The sequence below is a fragment of the Bombina bombina genome, chromosome 1 (assembly GCF_027579735.1).
Source record: "Bombina bombina isolate aBomBom1 chromosome 1, aBomBom1.pri, whole genome shotgun sequence".
Lineage (NCBI taxonomy): Eukaryota > Metazoa > Chordata > Amphibia > Anura > Bombinatoridae > Bombina > Bombina bombina.
In genome coordinates, this window is record NC_069499.1 from 667,897,548 (window position 1) to 667,912,833 (window position 15,286).

The 15,286-nt window shown below is 41.2% G+C and overlaps 1 protein-coding gene across 4 annotated transcripts in view; it reads right to left on the reverse strand.

Annotated features, from left to right (window-relative positions):
• LOC128645842 (synaptotagmin-like protein 2) overlaps window positions 1–15,286 on the reverse strand; it is a 258,116-nt gene that overhangs the window by 111,309 nt on the left and 131,521 nt on the right. For all 4 annotated transcript variants that reach the window (XM_053699133.1, XM_053699132.1, XM_053699131.1 and 1 more), the window contains one exon: window positions 9,104–9,194. In XM_053699133.1, the coding sequence (XP_053555108.1) occupies window positions 9,104–9,194 (91 nt within the window). The remainder of the gene's footprint in view (window positions 1–9,103; window positions 9,195–15,286) is intronic.

The following is a 15,286-nucleotide window of genomic DNA, read 5'->3' on the forward strand; positions in this document are numbered from 1 at the left end:
TGTATTTTAAGGGACGGGTGGCAACCCATATATATATATATATATATATATATATTCCACTGAAATAAGTGTACGCCCAGGAACATTAAATTTCAAGTTATAACACAAGCACTCGCTGGACTTGATACAGGTGAAATAAACATAATTTATGCTTACCTGATAAATTTATTTCTCTTGTAGTGTATCCAGTCCACGGATCATCCATTACTTGTGGGATATTCTCCTTCCCAACAGGAAGTTGCAAGAGGATCACCCACAGCAGAGCTGCTATATAGCTCCTCCCCTCACTGCCATATCCAGTCATTCGACCGAAACAAGCCGAGAAAGGAGAAACCATAGGGTGCAGTGGTGACTGTAGTTTAATTAAAATTTAGACCTGCCTGAAAAGGACAGGGCGGGCCGTGGACTGGATACACTACAAGAGAAATAAATTTATCAGGTAAGCATAAATTATGTTTTCTCTTGTTAAGTGTATCCAGTCCACGGATCATCCATTACTTGTGGGATACCAATACCAAAGCTAAAGTACACGGATGATGGGAGGGACAAGGCAGGAACTTAAACGGAAGGAACCACTGCCTGTAGAACCTTTCTCCCAAAAACAGCTTCCGAAGAAGCAAAAGTATCAAATTTGGAAAATTTGGAAAAAGTATGAAGGGAAGACCAAGTTGCAGCCTTGCAAATCTGTTCAACAGAGGCCTCATTTTTAAAGGCCAAGGTGGAAGCCACAGCTCTAGTAGAATGAGCTGTAATCCTTTCAGGAGGCTGCTGTCCAGCAGTCTGATAGGCTAAACTGATTATACTCCCAAGCCAAAAAGAAAGAGAGGTTGCCGAGGCCTTCTGACCTCTCCTCTGTCCAGAGTAAACAACAAACAGGTTAGCTGTTTGGCGAAAATCTTTAGTAGCCTGTAAGTAAAACTTCAAGGCACGGACTACGTCTAGATTATGCAAAAGACGTTCCTTCTTTGAAGAAGGATTAGGACATAATGATGGAACAACAATCTCTTGATTGATATTCTTGTTAGAAACCACCTTAGGTAAAAACCCAGGTTTTGTACACAGAACAACTTTATCTGAATTAAAGATCAGATAAGGAGAATCACAATGTAAGGCAGATAACTCCGAGACTCTTCGAGCCGAGGAAATAGCCATCAGAAAAAGAACTTTCCATGAAAGAAGTTTGATATCAATAGAATGAAGGGGTTCAAACGGAACCCCTTGAAGAACTTTAAGAACCAAGTTTAAGCTCCATGGAGGAGCAACAGGTTTAAACACAGTAAAAAAAAAAAAAAAAAACCTATTGGGAGCAGGAACACAATTCATTGCACCCTGCAACACAGCAGCACCCTCCATTCCACTTATACTTTCAGCGCCTAATTTTTCTCGGGGAAGTATTATTATTATTATTATTATCATTATTGTTTTACTTATTTATTGATATATAATTATATGTCATGTTTTAGGCAGTGTCATGTTCTTTAGGCAGTGTGTGATAGATATGCCGTTTTAAAGTTTCTTATTCCTGGGTTCACGCCTGTGAGTTTTGCATCATATTATTTAGAAGCCTGTAGCAGAGATTGATATAATCATCTTTTTTATCTACTCATAGTATTTATTGACTTGCATCACCACATTTACATCTATATTTATATTTTTATATTTTTCGTGGGGTCAGAGAAGCGCAGTCTATTTTTGATTTTGTAGGTTTAAACACAGGCTTAATTCTAACTAAAGCCTGACAAAATGCCTGAACGTCTGGAACTTCTGCCAGACGCTTGTGTAAAAGAATAGACAGAGCAGAAATCTGACCCTTTAAAGAACTAGCTGATAATCCTTTGTCCAAACCCTCTTGGAGGAAGGACAATATCCTAGGAATCCTAACCCTACTCCATGAGTAATTCTTGGATTCACACCAATGAAGATATTTACGCCATATCTTGTGGTAAATTTTCCTGGTGACAGGCTTTTGTGCCTGTATTAAGGTATCAATTACTGACTCGGAAAAGCCACGCTTTGATAGGATCAAGCGTTCAATCTCCATGCAGACAATCTCAGAGAAAGTAGATTTGGATGATTGAAAGGACCTTGTATTAGAAGGTCTTGTCTCAGAGGCAGAGTCCATGGTGGAAAGGATGACATGTCCACTAGGTCTGCATACCAGGTCCTGCGTGGCCACGCAGGCGCTATCAATATCACCGATGCTCTTTCCTGTTTGATTTTGGCAATCAGACGAGGGAGCAGAGGAAACGGTGGAAACACATAAGCCAGGTTGAAGAACCAAGGCGCTGCTAGAGCATCTATCAGTGCCGCTTCTGGGTCCCTGGACCTGGATCCGTAACAAGGAAGCTTGGCGTTCTGGCGAGACGCCATGAGATCCAATTCTGGTTTGCCCCAACGGAGAACCAATTGAGCAAACACCTCCGGATGGAGTTCCCATTCCCCCGGATGAAAAGTCTGACGACTTAGAAAATCCGCCTCCCAGTTCTCTACACCTGGGATATGGATCGATGACAGGTGGCAAGAGTGAGTCTCTGCCCAGCGAATTATCTTGGAGACTTCTGACATCGCTAGGGAACTCCTGGTTCCCCCTTGATGGTTGATGTAAGCCACAGTCGTGATGTTGTCCGACTGAAATCTGATGAACCTCAGTGTTGCTAGCTGAGGCCAAGCCAGAAGAGCATTGAATATTGCTCTTAACTCCAGAATATTTATTGGGAGGAGTTTCTCCTCTTGAGTCCATGAACCCTGAGCCTTCAGGGAGTTCCAGACTGCACCCCAACCTAGAAGGCTGGCATCTGTTGTTAAAATTGTCCAACCTGGACTCCGTCAGGTAAATTTTCATTTCTACAGAATCTATTAGAGTCCCTAGGAAGGAAACCCTCGTGAGAGGAGATAGAGAACTCTTTTCTTCGTTCACTTTTCACCCATGCGACCTCAGGAATGCCAGAACTATCTCTGTATGAGATTTGGCAATTTGAAAGCTTGACGCCTGTATCAGGATATCGTGTAGGTAAGGAGCAACCGCTATGCCTCGCGGTCTTAGGACCGCCAGAAGTGAGCCCAGAACCTTTGTAAAAATTCTTGGGGCTGTAGCCAACCGAATGGAAGAGCTACAAATTGGTAATGCCTGTCTAGAAAGGCAAACCTCAGGAACTGATGATCATTCTTGTGAATCGGAATGTGAAGGTAGGCATCCTTTAAGTCCACTGTGGTCATGTACTGACCCTCTTGGATCATGGGTAAAATGGTTCGAATAGTTTCCATCTTGAATAACGGAACTCTGAGGAATTTGTTTAGGATCTTTAAATCCAAAATTGGTCTGAAGGTTCCCTCTTTTTTGGGAACCACAAACAGATTTGAATAAAACCCCTGTCCTTGTTCCGTCCGCGGAACTGGATAGATCACTCCCATTACAAGGAGATCTTGTACGCAGCTTAGGGATGCCTCTTTCTTTATCTGGTTTGCAGATAATCTTGAAAGGTGAAATATCCCTTGTGGAGGAGAAGCTTTGAAGTCCAGAAGATATCCCTGAGATATGATCTCCAACGCCCAGGGATCCTGAACATCTCTTGCCCAAGCCTGGGCGAAGAGAGAGAGTCTGCCCCCTACTAGATCCGTTGTCGGATAGAGGGCCACTCCTTCATGCTGTCTTAGAGGCAGCAGCAGGCTTTCTGGCCTGCTTGCCCTTGTTCCAGGACTGGTTAGGTTTCCAGGCCTGCTTGGATTGAGCAAAAGTTCCCTCTTGTTTTGAAGCAGAGGAAGTTGATGCTGCACCTGCCTTGAAATTTCGAAAGGCATGAAAATTAGACTGTTTGGCCTTTGATTTGGCTCTGTCCTGAGGAAGGGTATGACCTTTACCTCCAGTAATGTCAGCAATAATTTCTTTCAAACCAGGCCCAAATAAGATCTGCCCCTTGAAAGGAATGTTGAGTAATTTAGACTTTGAAGTCACATCAGCTGACCAGGATTTGAGCCATAGCGCCCTACGCGCCTGGATGGCGAATCCGGAATTCTTAGCCGTTAGTTTAGTCAAATGAACAATGGCATCAGAAACAAATGAGTTAGCTAGCTTAAGAGTTCTAAGCTTGTCAACAATTTCAGTCAATGGAGCAGAATGCCGCCGCAGCAGTGACAGGCGCACTGCATGCAAGGGGCTGTAAAATAAAACCTTGTTGAATAAACATTTTCTTAAGGTAACCCTCAAATTTTTTATCCATTGGATCTGAAAAAGCACAACTGTCCTCAACCGGGATAGTGGTACGCTTTTCTAAAGTAGAAACTGCTCCCTCCACCTTAGGGACAGTCTGCCATAAGTCCCGTGTAGTGGCATCTATTGGAAACATTTTTCTAAATATAGGAGGTGGGGAAAAGGGCACACTGGGCCTATCCCACTCCTTGCTAATAATTTCTGTAAGCCTTTTAGGTATTGGAAAAACATCAGTACTCACCGGCACTGCATAGTATTTATCCAGCCTACACAATTTCTCTGGCACTGCAATTGTGTCACAGTCATTCAGAGCAGCTAATACCTCCCCAAGCAATACACAGAGGTTCTCAAGCTTAAATTTAAAATTAGAAATCTCTGAATCAGGTCTCCCCGATTCAGAGACGTCACCCACAGACTGAAGCTCTCCGTCCTCAGGTTCTGCATATTGTGACGCAGTATCAGACATGGCTCTTACAGCATCTATGCGCTCTGTATCTCGTCTAACCCCAGAGCTATCGCGCTTGCCTCTCAATTCAGGCAATCTGGATAATACCTCTGACAGGGTAATATTCATGATTGCAGCCATGTCCTGCAAAGTAATCGCTATGGGCGTCCCTGATGTACTTGGCGCCATATTAGCGTGCGTCCCTTGAGCGGGAGGCGAAGGGTCCGACACGTGGGGAGAGTTAGTCGGCATAACTTTCCCCTCGACAGACCCCTCTGGTGACGATTCTTTTATAGATAAAGACTGATCTTTACTGTTTAAGGTGAAATCAATACATTTAGTACACATTCTCCTATGGGGCTCCACCATGGCTTTTAAACATAATGCACAAGTATCCTCTGTTTCAGACATGTTTGTACAGACTAGCAATGAGACTAGCAAGCTTGGAAAACACTTTAAAGCAAGTTAACAAGCAATATAAAAAATGTTACTGTGCCTTTAAGAGAAACAAATTTTGACAAAATTTGAAATAACAGTGAAAAAAGGCAGTTACACTAACAAAATGTTTACAGTGTATGTAACAAGTCAGCAGAGCATTGCACCCACTTGCAAATGGATGATTAACCCCTTAATAACAAAAACAGAATAATAAATGACAAAAACGTTTTTTAAACACAGTCACAACAACTGCCACAGTCTACTGTGATTGTTACCCTCCTCAAACACGACTTTGAAGCCTTTTGAGCCCTTCAGAGATGTCCTGTATCATGCAGAGGGAAGCTGAATGTCTCTGTCAGTAGCTGCACAGAAAAGCACTAAAATAGGCCCTTCCCACTCATATTGCAACAGTGGAAAACCTGTTTCTAGGCAAAAATCAAACCAGCCATGTGGAAAAAAACTAGGCCCCAATAAGTTTTGTCACCAAACATATATAAAAACGATTAACATGCCAGCAAACGTTTTATATTACACTTTTATAAGAGTATGTATCTCTGTTAATAAGCCTGATACCAGTCGCTATCACTGCATTTAAGGCTTAACTTACATTAATCCGGTATCAGCAGCATTTTTCTAGCAAATTCCATCCCTAGAAATATATTAACTGCACATACCTTATTGCAGGAAAACCTGCACGCCATTCCCTCTCTGAAGTTACCTCACTCCTCAGAATATGTGAGAACAGCCATGGATCTTAGTTACTTCTGCTAAGATCATAGAAAATGCAGGCAGATTCTTCTTCTAAATACTGCCTGAGATAATTAGTACACTCCGGTACCATTTAAAAATAACAAACTTTTGATTGAAGTTAAAAAATTAACTATAATACACCACTCTCCTCTTACTACGTCCATCTTTGTTGAGAGTTGCAAGAGAATGACTGGATATGGCAGTGAGGGGAGGAGCTATATAGCAGCTCTGCTGTGGGTGATCCTCTTGCAACTTCCTGTTGGGAAGGAGAATATCCCACAAGTAATGGATGATCCGTGGACTGGATACACTTAACAAGAGAAAAAAGTGTTTTATTCCATATAAAAAAGTGACGTTTCAGGGGTGTTCACCCCTGCATCAGACCAACGGGTTGGTCTGATAAAGGGGTGAACACCCTGAAACGTCACTTGTTTATATGGAATTAAACACGTTTTATTTCCCCTGTATCAAGTCCAGTGAATGCTTGTGTTATACATTGGATATACAGGGAGTGCAGAATTATTAGGCAAGTTGTATTTTTGAGGATTAATTTTATTATTGAACAACAACCATGTTCTCAATGAACCCAAAAAACTCATTAATATCAAAGCTGAATAGTTTTGGAAGTAGTTTTTAGTTTGTTTTTAGTTATAGCTAATTTAGGGGGATATCTGTGTGTGCAGGTGACTATTACTGTGCATAATTATTAGGCAACTTAACAAAAAACAAATATATACCCATTTCAATTATTTATTTTTACCAGTGAAACCAATATAACATCTCAACATTCACAAATATACATTTCTGACATTCAAAAACAAAACAAAAACAAATCAGTGACCAATATAGCCACCTTTCTTTGCAAGGACACTCAAAAGCCTGCCATCCATGGATTCTGTCAGTGTTTTGATCTGTTCACCATCAACATTGCGTGCAGCAGCAACCACAGCCTCCCAGACACTGTTCAGAGAGGTGTACTGTTTTCCCTCCTTGTAAATCTTACATTTGATGATGGACCACAGGTTCTCAATGGGGTTCAGATCAGGTGAACAAGGAGGCCATGTCATTAGATTTTCTTCTTTTATACCCTTTCTTGCCAGCCACGCTGTGGAGTACTTGGACGCGTGTGATGGAGCATTGTCCTGCATGAAAATCATGTTTTTCTTGAAGGATGCAGACTTCTTCCTGTACCACTGCTTGAAGAAGGTGTCTTCCAGAAACTGGCAGTAGGACTGGGAGTTGAGCTTGACTCCATCCTCAACCCGAAAAGGCCCCACAAGCTCATCTTTGATGATACCAGCCCAAACCAGTACTCCACCTCCAGCTTGCTGGCGTCTGAGTCGGACTGGAGCTCTCTGCCCTTTACCAATCCAGCCACGGGCCCATCCATCTGGCCCATCAAGACTCACTCTCATTTCATCAGTCAATAAAACCTTAGAAAAATCAGTCTTGAGATATTTCTTGGCCCATTCTTGACGTTTCAGATTGTGTGTCTTGTTCAGTGGTGGTCGTCTTTCAGCCTTTCTTACCTTGGCCATGTCTCTGAGTATTGCACACCTTGTGCTTTTGGGCACTCCAGTGATGTTGCAGCTCTGAAATATGGCCAAACTGGTGGCAAGTGGCATCTTGGCAGCTGCACGCTTGACTTTTCTCAGTTCATGGGCAGTTATTTTGCGCCTTAGTTTTTCCACACGCTTCTTGCGACCCTGTTGACTATTTTGAATGAAACGCTTGATTGTTCGATGATCACGCTTCAGAAGCTTTGCAATTTTAAGAGTGCTGCATCCCTCTGCAAGATATCTCACTATTTTTGACTTTTCTGAGCCTGTCAAGTCCTTCTTTTGACCCATTTTGCCAAAGGAAGTTGCCTAATAATTATGCACACCTGATATAGGGTGTTGATGTCATTAGACCACACCCCTTCTCATTACAGAGATGCACATCACCTAATATGCTTAATTGGTAGTAGGCTTTCGAGCCTATACAGCTTGGAGTAAGACAACATGCATAAAGAGGATGATGTGGTCAAAATACTCATTTGCCTAATAATTCTGCACTCCCTGTGTATATATATATATATATATATATATATATTTTTTTTTATGATTATTTATATCTAAACATATACATCTATATGGATATATACAGATATATATACTGAATATAGAAATATATCGTATATACAGATATATATTGAAATTGCTATTTTAAAATCAAAATCAAAAACATTTTCTAAGTAAAGAACATTGGAATTTAAATTATTTATATTCAAAACACATAAAAAAACACATTTGAATTATTAAAAATGATATTGCATGTTTCAAGGGATTTGACTGGGAATGGCAAAAAAGTGTGTATGTATGTATGTATATATATATATATATATATATATATATATATATATATATATATATATATATATATATATATATATATATATATATATATATACACATAGTCATGGTCAAAAATATTGGCACCACTGAATTTCTGTCAGATAATGCACCACTTCGCCTAGAAGATTGTTGCAATTACAAATGTTTAGGCATTCTCGTGTTTATTTCTTTTGTTTGTATTGGTATGACTCAAAAAGGTGGAGAGAAAAAAGCCTAATCTGACAAATTCCAAGCAAAACTCCAAAAATGGACTGAACAAAATTATTGGCACCCTCAATTTAATATTTGGTAGCACACCTCTTGGAAAAAATAACTGAAATCAATTGCTTCCTGTAACCATCAATGAGTTACTTACACCTCTCTACTGGAATTTTACCAGAACAGAAATCTTGAAGGTAAGGTAGAGAGAAATATAAAGTGCACATATTTTTTTTTCATGACTTATCGGAAAAAGTTTAACAAGTGAGTTTACCATCCCTTTAATTGTATTTTATATGTGTGTCACACTTTATTTTAATATGTTATTTCTATGTTTTGTGCAGCATACATAAAATACAACCTACAGCTTTGGATAGTATATCGGTAATAAAGGTTGTATTTTTTCCTGGGAATGACAATTCTGATATTTGTTGATTATCATGTATTTTACTGCAGTAAAGTGTTCTGTTAAAATGATTACATATTAATATTGTAGTGAAGCTGTGAAATTACTGGTGAAAGATTGTGATATACTATATTTCTGCAACGCCAATAAAATGTAATTGTCTGTTACGCAGTGAACAAAATCACATAAATGCACACTGAGCTTATCTTCTGCTGCAGATGATTAATATCAATTATTTGTAAGTAGACAAATAAAGAAATCACCTTTCAGTTCTTTGGTTAACCTGACATTCTGCAAATGCTGGTATGCCTCGTATCGCTTGCTTATTGTCACAGGCTCCTCCATTGCTCAGGTCTAACAGGGAAAATAAACGCTAATTTTAGTTCCAAAACATTAGTGCACTGAAAAAACATAATTTATGCTTACCTGATAAATTTATTTCTCTTGTAGTGTATCCAGTCCACGGATCATCCATTACTTATGGGATATTAACTCCTCCCCAACAGGAAGTGCAAGAGGATTCACCCAGCAGAGCTGCTATATAGCTCCTCCCCTAACTGCCATTACCAGTCATTCGACCGAAAACATGCAGAGAAAGGAAAACCATAGGGTACAGTGGTGACTGTAGTTTAATGGAAAAATTACCTGCCTTAAAGTGACAGGGCGGGCCGTGGACTGGATACACTACAAGAGAAATAAATTTATCAGGTAAGCATAAATTATGTTTTCTCTTGTTAAGTGTATCCAGTCCACGGATCATCCATTACTTATGGGATACCAATACCAAAGCTAAAGTACACGGATGATGGGAGGGACAGGCAGGCTCTTTATACGGAAGGAACCACTGCCTGAAGAACCTTTCTCCCAAAAACAGCCTCCGAAGAAGCAAAAGTGTCAAATTTGTAAAATTTGGAAAAAGTATGAAGAGAAGACCAAGTTGCAGCCTTGCAAATCTGTTCAACAGAAGCCTCATTCTTAAAGGCCCAAGTGGAAGCCACAGCTCTAGTAGAATGTGCTGTAATTCTTTCAGGAGGCTGCTGTCCAGCAGTCTCATAGGCTAACCGTATTATGCTACGAAGCCAAAAGGAGAGAGAGGTAGCCGAAGCTTTTTGACCTTTCCTCTGACCAGAATAAACGACAAACAGGGAAGACGTTTGTCGAAAATCCTTAGTTGCCTGTAGATAAAATTTCAGGGCACGGACTACATCTAGATTGTGTAGCAGACGTTCCTTTTTCGAAGAAGGATTAGGACACAAAGATGTAACCACAATCTCTTGATTGATATTCCTGTTAGTGACCACCTTAGGTAGGAACCCAGGTTTAGTATGCAGAACTACCTTGTCTGAATGAAAAATCAGATAAGGAGAATCACAATGTAAGGCAGATAACTCAGAGACTCTTCGAGCCGAGGAAATCGCCATTAAAAACAGAACTTTCCAAGATAACAACTTGATATCAATGGAATGAAGGGGTTCAAACGGAACCCCCTGTAAAACATTAAGAACTAAGTTCAAACTCCATGGTGGAGCAACAGTTTTAAACACAGGCTTGATCCTAGCTAAAGCCTGACAAAAAGCTTGAACGTCCGGAACTTCTGACAGCCGTTTGTGTAAAAGAATGGACAGAGCTGAAATCTGTCCCTTTAAGGAACTAGCGGATAAACCCTTTTCTAAACCTTCTTGTAGAAAAGACAATATCCTCGGAATCCTAACCTTACTCCATGAGTAACTCTTGGATTCGCACCAATATAAGTATTTGCGCCATATCTTATGGTAAATCTTTCTGGTAACAGGCTTCCTAGCCTGTATTAAGGTATCAATAACTGACTCAGAAAAACCACGTTTTGATAAAATCAAGCGTTCAATTTCCAAGCAGTCAGCTTCAGAGAAATTAGATTTTGATGTTTGAAGGGACCCTGGATCAGAAGGTCCTGTTTCAGAGGTAGCGACCAAGGTGGACAGGATGACATGTCCACTAGACCTGCATACCAAGTCCTGCGTGGCCATGCAGGCGCTATTAGAATCACTGATGCTCTCTCCTGTTTGATTCTGGCAATCAATCGAGGAAGCATCGGGAAGGGTGGAAACACATAAGCCATCCCGAAGGTCCAAGGTGCTGTCAAAGCATCTATCAGAACCGCTCCCGGATCCCTGGATCTGGACCCGTAACGAGGAAGCTTGGCGTTCTGTCGAGACGCCATGAGATCTATCTCTGGTTTGCCCCAACGTCGAAGTATTTGGGCAAAGACCTCCGGATGAAGTTCCCACTCCCCCGGATGAAAAGTCTGACGACTTAAGAAATCCGCCTCCCAGTTCTCCACTCCCGGGATGTGGATTGCTGACAGGTGGCAAGAGTGAGACTCTGCCCAGCAAATTATCTTTGATACTTCCATCATTGCTAGGGAGCTTCTTGTCCCTCCCTGATGGTTGATGTAAGCTACAGTCGTGATGTTGTCCGACTGAAACCTGATGAACCCCCGAGTTGTTAACTGGGGCCAAGCCAGAAGGGCATTGAGAACTGCTCTCAATTCCAGAATGTTTATTGGTAGGAGACTCTCCTCCTGATTCCATTGTCCCTGAGCCTTCAGAGAATTCCAGACAGCGCCCCAACCTAGTAGGCTGGCGTCTGTTGTTACAATTGTCCAGTCCGGCCTGCTGAATGGCATCCCCCTGGACAGATGTGGCCGAGAAAGCCACCATAGAAGAGAATTTCTGGTCTCTTGATCCAGAATCAGAGTAGGGGACAAGTCTGAGTAATCCCCATTCCACTGACTTAGCATGCACAATTGCAGCGGTCTGAGATGTAGACGTGCAAAGGGTACTATGTCCATTGCTGCTACCATTAAGCCGATCACCTCCATGCATTGAGCTACTGACGGGTGTTGAATGGAATGAAGGACACGGCATGCATTTTGAAGCTTTGTTAACCTGTCTTCTGTCAGGTAAATCTTCATTTCTACAGAATCTATAAGAGTCCCCAAGAAGGGAACTCTTGTGAGTGGAAAGAGAGAACTCTTCTTTTCGTTCACCTTCCATCCATGCGACCTTAGAAATGCCAGTACTAACTCTGTATGAGACTTGGCAGTTTGAAAGCTTGAAGCTTGTATCAGAATGTCGTCTAGGTACGGTCTTAGTACCGCCAGAAGAGCACCCAGAACCTTTGTGAAGATTCTCGGAGCCGTAGCCAATCCGAATGGAAGAGCTACAAACTGGTAATGCCTGTCTAGAAAGGCAAACCTTAGATACCGGTAATGATCTTTGTGAATCGGTATGTGAAGGTAAGCATCCTTTAAATCCACTGTGGTCATGTACTGACCCTTTTGGATCATGGGTAAAATTGTCTGAATAGTTTCCATTTTGAACGATGGAACTCTTAGGAATTTGTTTAGGATCTTTAAATCCAAGATTGGCCTGAAAGTTCCCTCTTTTTTGGGAACCACAAACAGATTTGAGTAAAACCCTTGTCCTTGTTCCGACCGCGGAACCGGATGGATCACTCCCATTAATAAAAGATCTTGTACGCAGCGTAGAAACGCCTCTTTCTTTATTTGGTTTGTTGACAACCTTGACAGATGAAATCTCCCTCTTGGGGGAGAGAATTTGAAGTCTAGAAGGTATCCCTGAGATATGATCTCTAACGCCCAGGGATCCTGGACATCTCTTGCCCAAGCCTGGGCGAACAGAGAAAGTCTGCCCACCACTAGATCCGTTCCCGGATCGGGGGCCCTCGATTCATGCTGTCTTAGGGGCAGCAGCAGGTTTCCTGGCCTGCTTGCCCTTGTTCCAGGACTGGTTAGGTCTCCAGCCTTGTCTGTAGCGAGCAACAGCTCCTTCCTGTTTTGGTGCAGAGGAAGTTGATGCTGCTCCTGCTTTGAAATTACGAAAGGAACGAAAATTAGACTGTCTAGCCTTAGGTTTGGCTCTGTCTTGAGGCAGGGCATGGCCTGGCCTTTTGTAATGTCAGCGATAATTTCTTTCAACCCGGGCCCGAATAAGGTCTGCCCTTTGAAAGGTATATTAAGCAATTTAGATTTAGAAGTAACGTCAGCTGACCAGGATTTTAGCCACAGTGCTCTGCGTGCCTGAATGGCGAATCCGGAATTCTTAGCCATAAGTTTAGTTAAATGTACTACGGCATCTGAAATAAATGAGTTAGCTAACTTAAGGGCTTTAAGCTTGTGTGTAATCTCATCTAATGAAGCTGATTCAAGTGTCTCTTCCAGAGACTCAAACCAAAATGCTGCTGCAGCCGTGACAGGCGCAATGCATGCAAGAGGTTGCAATATAAAACCTTGTTGAACAAACATTTTCTTAAGGTAACCCTCTAACTTTTTATCCATTGGATCTGAAAAGGCACAGCTATCCTCCACCGGGATAGTGGTACGCTTAGCTAAAGTAGAAACTGCTCCCTCCACCTTAGGGACCGTTTGCCATAAGTCCCGTGTGGTGGCGTCTATTGGAAACATCTTTCTAAATATCGGAGGGGGTGAGAACGGCACACCGGGTCTATCCCACTCCTTAGTAACAATTTCAGTAAGTCTCTTAGGTATAGGAAAAACGTCAGTACTCGCCGGTACCGCAAAATATTTATCCAACCTACACATTTTCTCTGGTATTGCAACTGTGTTACAATCATTCAGAGCCGCTAACACCTCCCCTAGTAATACACGGAGGTTTTCCAGCTTAAATTTAAAATTTGAAATATCTGAATCCAGTTTGTTTGGATCAGAACCGTCACCCGCAGAATGAAGCTCTCCGTCCTCATGTTCTGCAAATTGTGACGCAGTGTCTGACATGGCCCTAATATTATCAGTGCACTCTGTTCTCACCCCAGAGTGATCACGCTTACCTCTTAGTTCTGGTAATTTAGCCAAAACTTCAGTCATAACAGTAGCCATATCCTGTAATGTGATTTGTAATGGCCGCCCAGATGTACTCGGCGCTACAATATCACGCACCTCCCGAGCGGGAGATGCAGGTACTGACACGTGAGGCGAGTTAGTCGGCATAATTCTCCCCTCGTTGTTTGGTGAAATATGTTCAATTTGTACAGATTGACTTTTATTTAAAGTAGCATCAATACAGTAAGTACATAAATTTCTATTGGGCTCCACTTTGGCTTTAGCACATATAGCACAGATATCTTCCTCTGAATCAGACATGTTTAACACACTAGCAAATAAACTAGCAACTTGGAAATACTTTTCAAGTAATTTACTATAATATGAAAACGTACTGTGCCTATAAGAAGCACAGAAAAAGTTATGACAGTTGAAAATTAATAAACTGAAAAGTTATAGCATCAAATCTTTGTAAAAAACACAATTTTAGCAAAGGATTGCTCCCATTAGCAAAGGATAACTAACCCTGATAGCAGAAAAAAAAAAAAAAATACAGAAATAAACGTTTTTTTATCACAGTCAACTACAATCTCACAGCTCTGCTGTGAGTGATTACCTCCCTCAAAACAAGTTTTGAAGACCCCTGAGTTCTGTAGAGATGAACCGGATCATGCAGGGAAGACAATAAACTTCTGACTGAATTTTTTGATGCGTAGCAAAAGCACCAAAAAAGGCCCCTCACACATAACAGTGAGAGAGATCAGTAAACTGTCATAAATTAAATAAAACGACTGCCAAGTGGAAAAAAATAGTGCCCAAAACATTTTTTCACCCAGTACCTCAGAAAATTAAACGATTTTACATGCCAGCAAAAAACGTTTAACATTAATAAATTGAGTGTTATTAAAAAGCCTGTTGCTAGTCCCTGCAAATTAGGCTAAAGTTTTATGCATACAGTATAATTCCAGTGAAGTGCCATTCCTCAGAATACTGAAGTGTAAAATATACATACATGACAGCCTGATACCAGTTGCTGCTACTGCATTTAAGGCTGAGTTTACATTATATCGGTATGGCAGAAATTTCTCATCAATTCCATTGTCAGAAAATAATAAGCTGCTACATACCTATTTGCAGATTAATCTGCCCGCTGTCCCCTGATCTGAAGTTTACCTCTCCTCAGATGGCCGAGAAACAGCAATATGATCTTAACTATTCCGGCTAAAATCATAGAAAAACTCAGGTAGATTCTTCTTCAAATTCTACCAGAGAAGGAATAACAAACTCCGGTGCTATTATTAAATAACAAACTTTTGATTGAAGGTATGAAACTAAGTATAATCACCACAGTCCTCTCACACATCCTATCTATTCGTTGGGTGCAAGAGAATGACTGGTAATGGCAGTTAGGGGAGGAGCTATATAGCAGCTCTGCTGGGTGAATCCTCTTGCACTTCCTGTTGGGGAGGAGTTAATATCCCATAAGTAATGGATGATCCGTGGACTGGATACACTTAACAAGAGAAACAACACACCACAAACATATTATTTATATAACAAATGTTTTAAAACACAATATAAAATAGTTTAGGGCTATTTGCTGTAA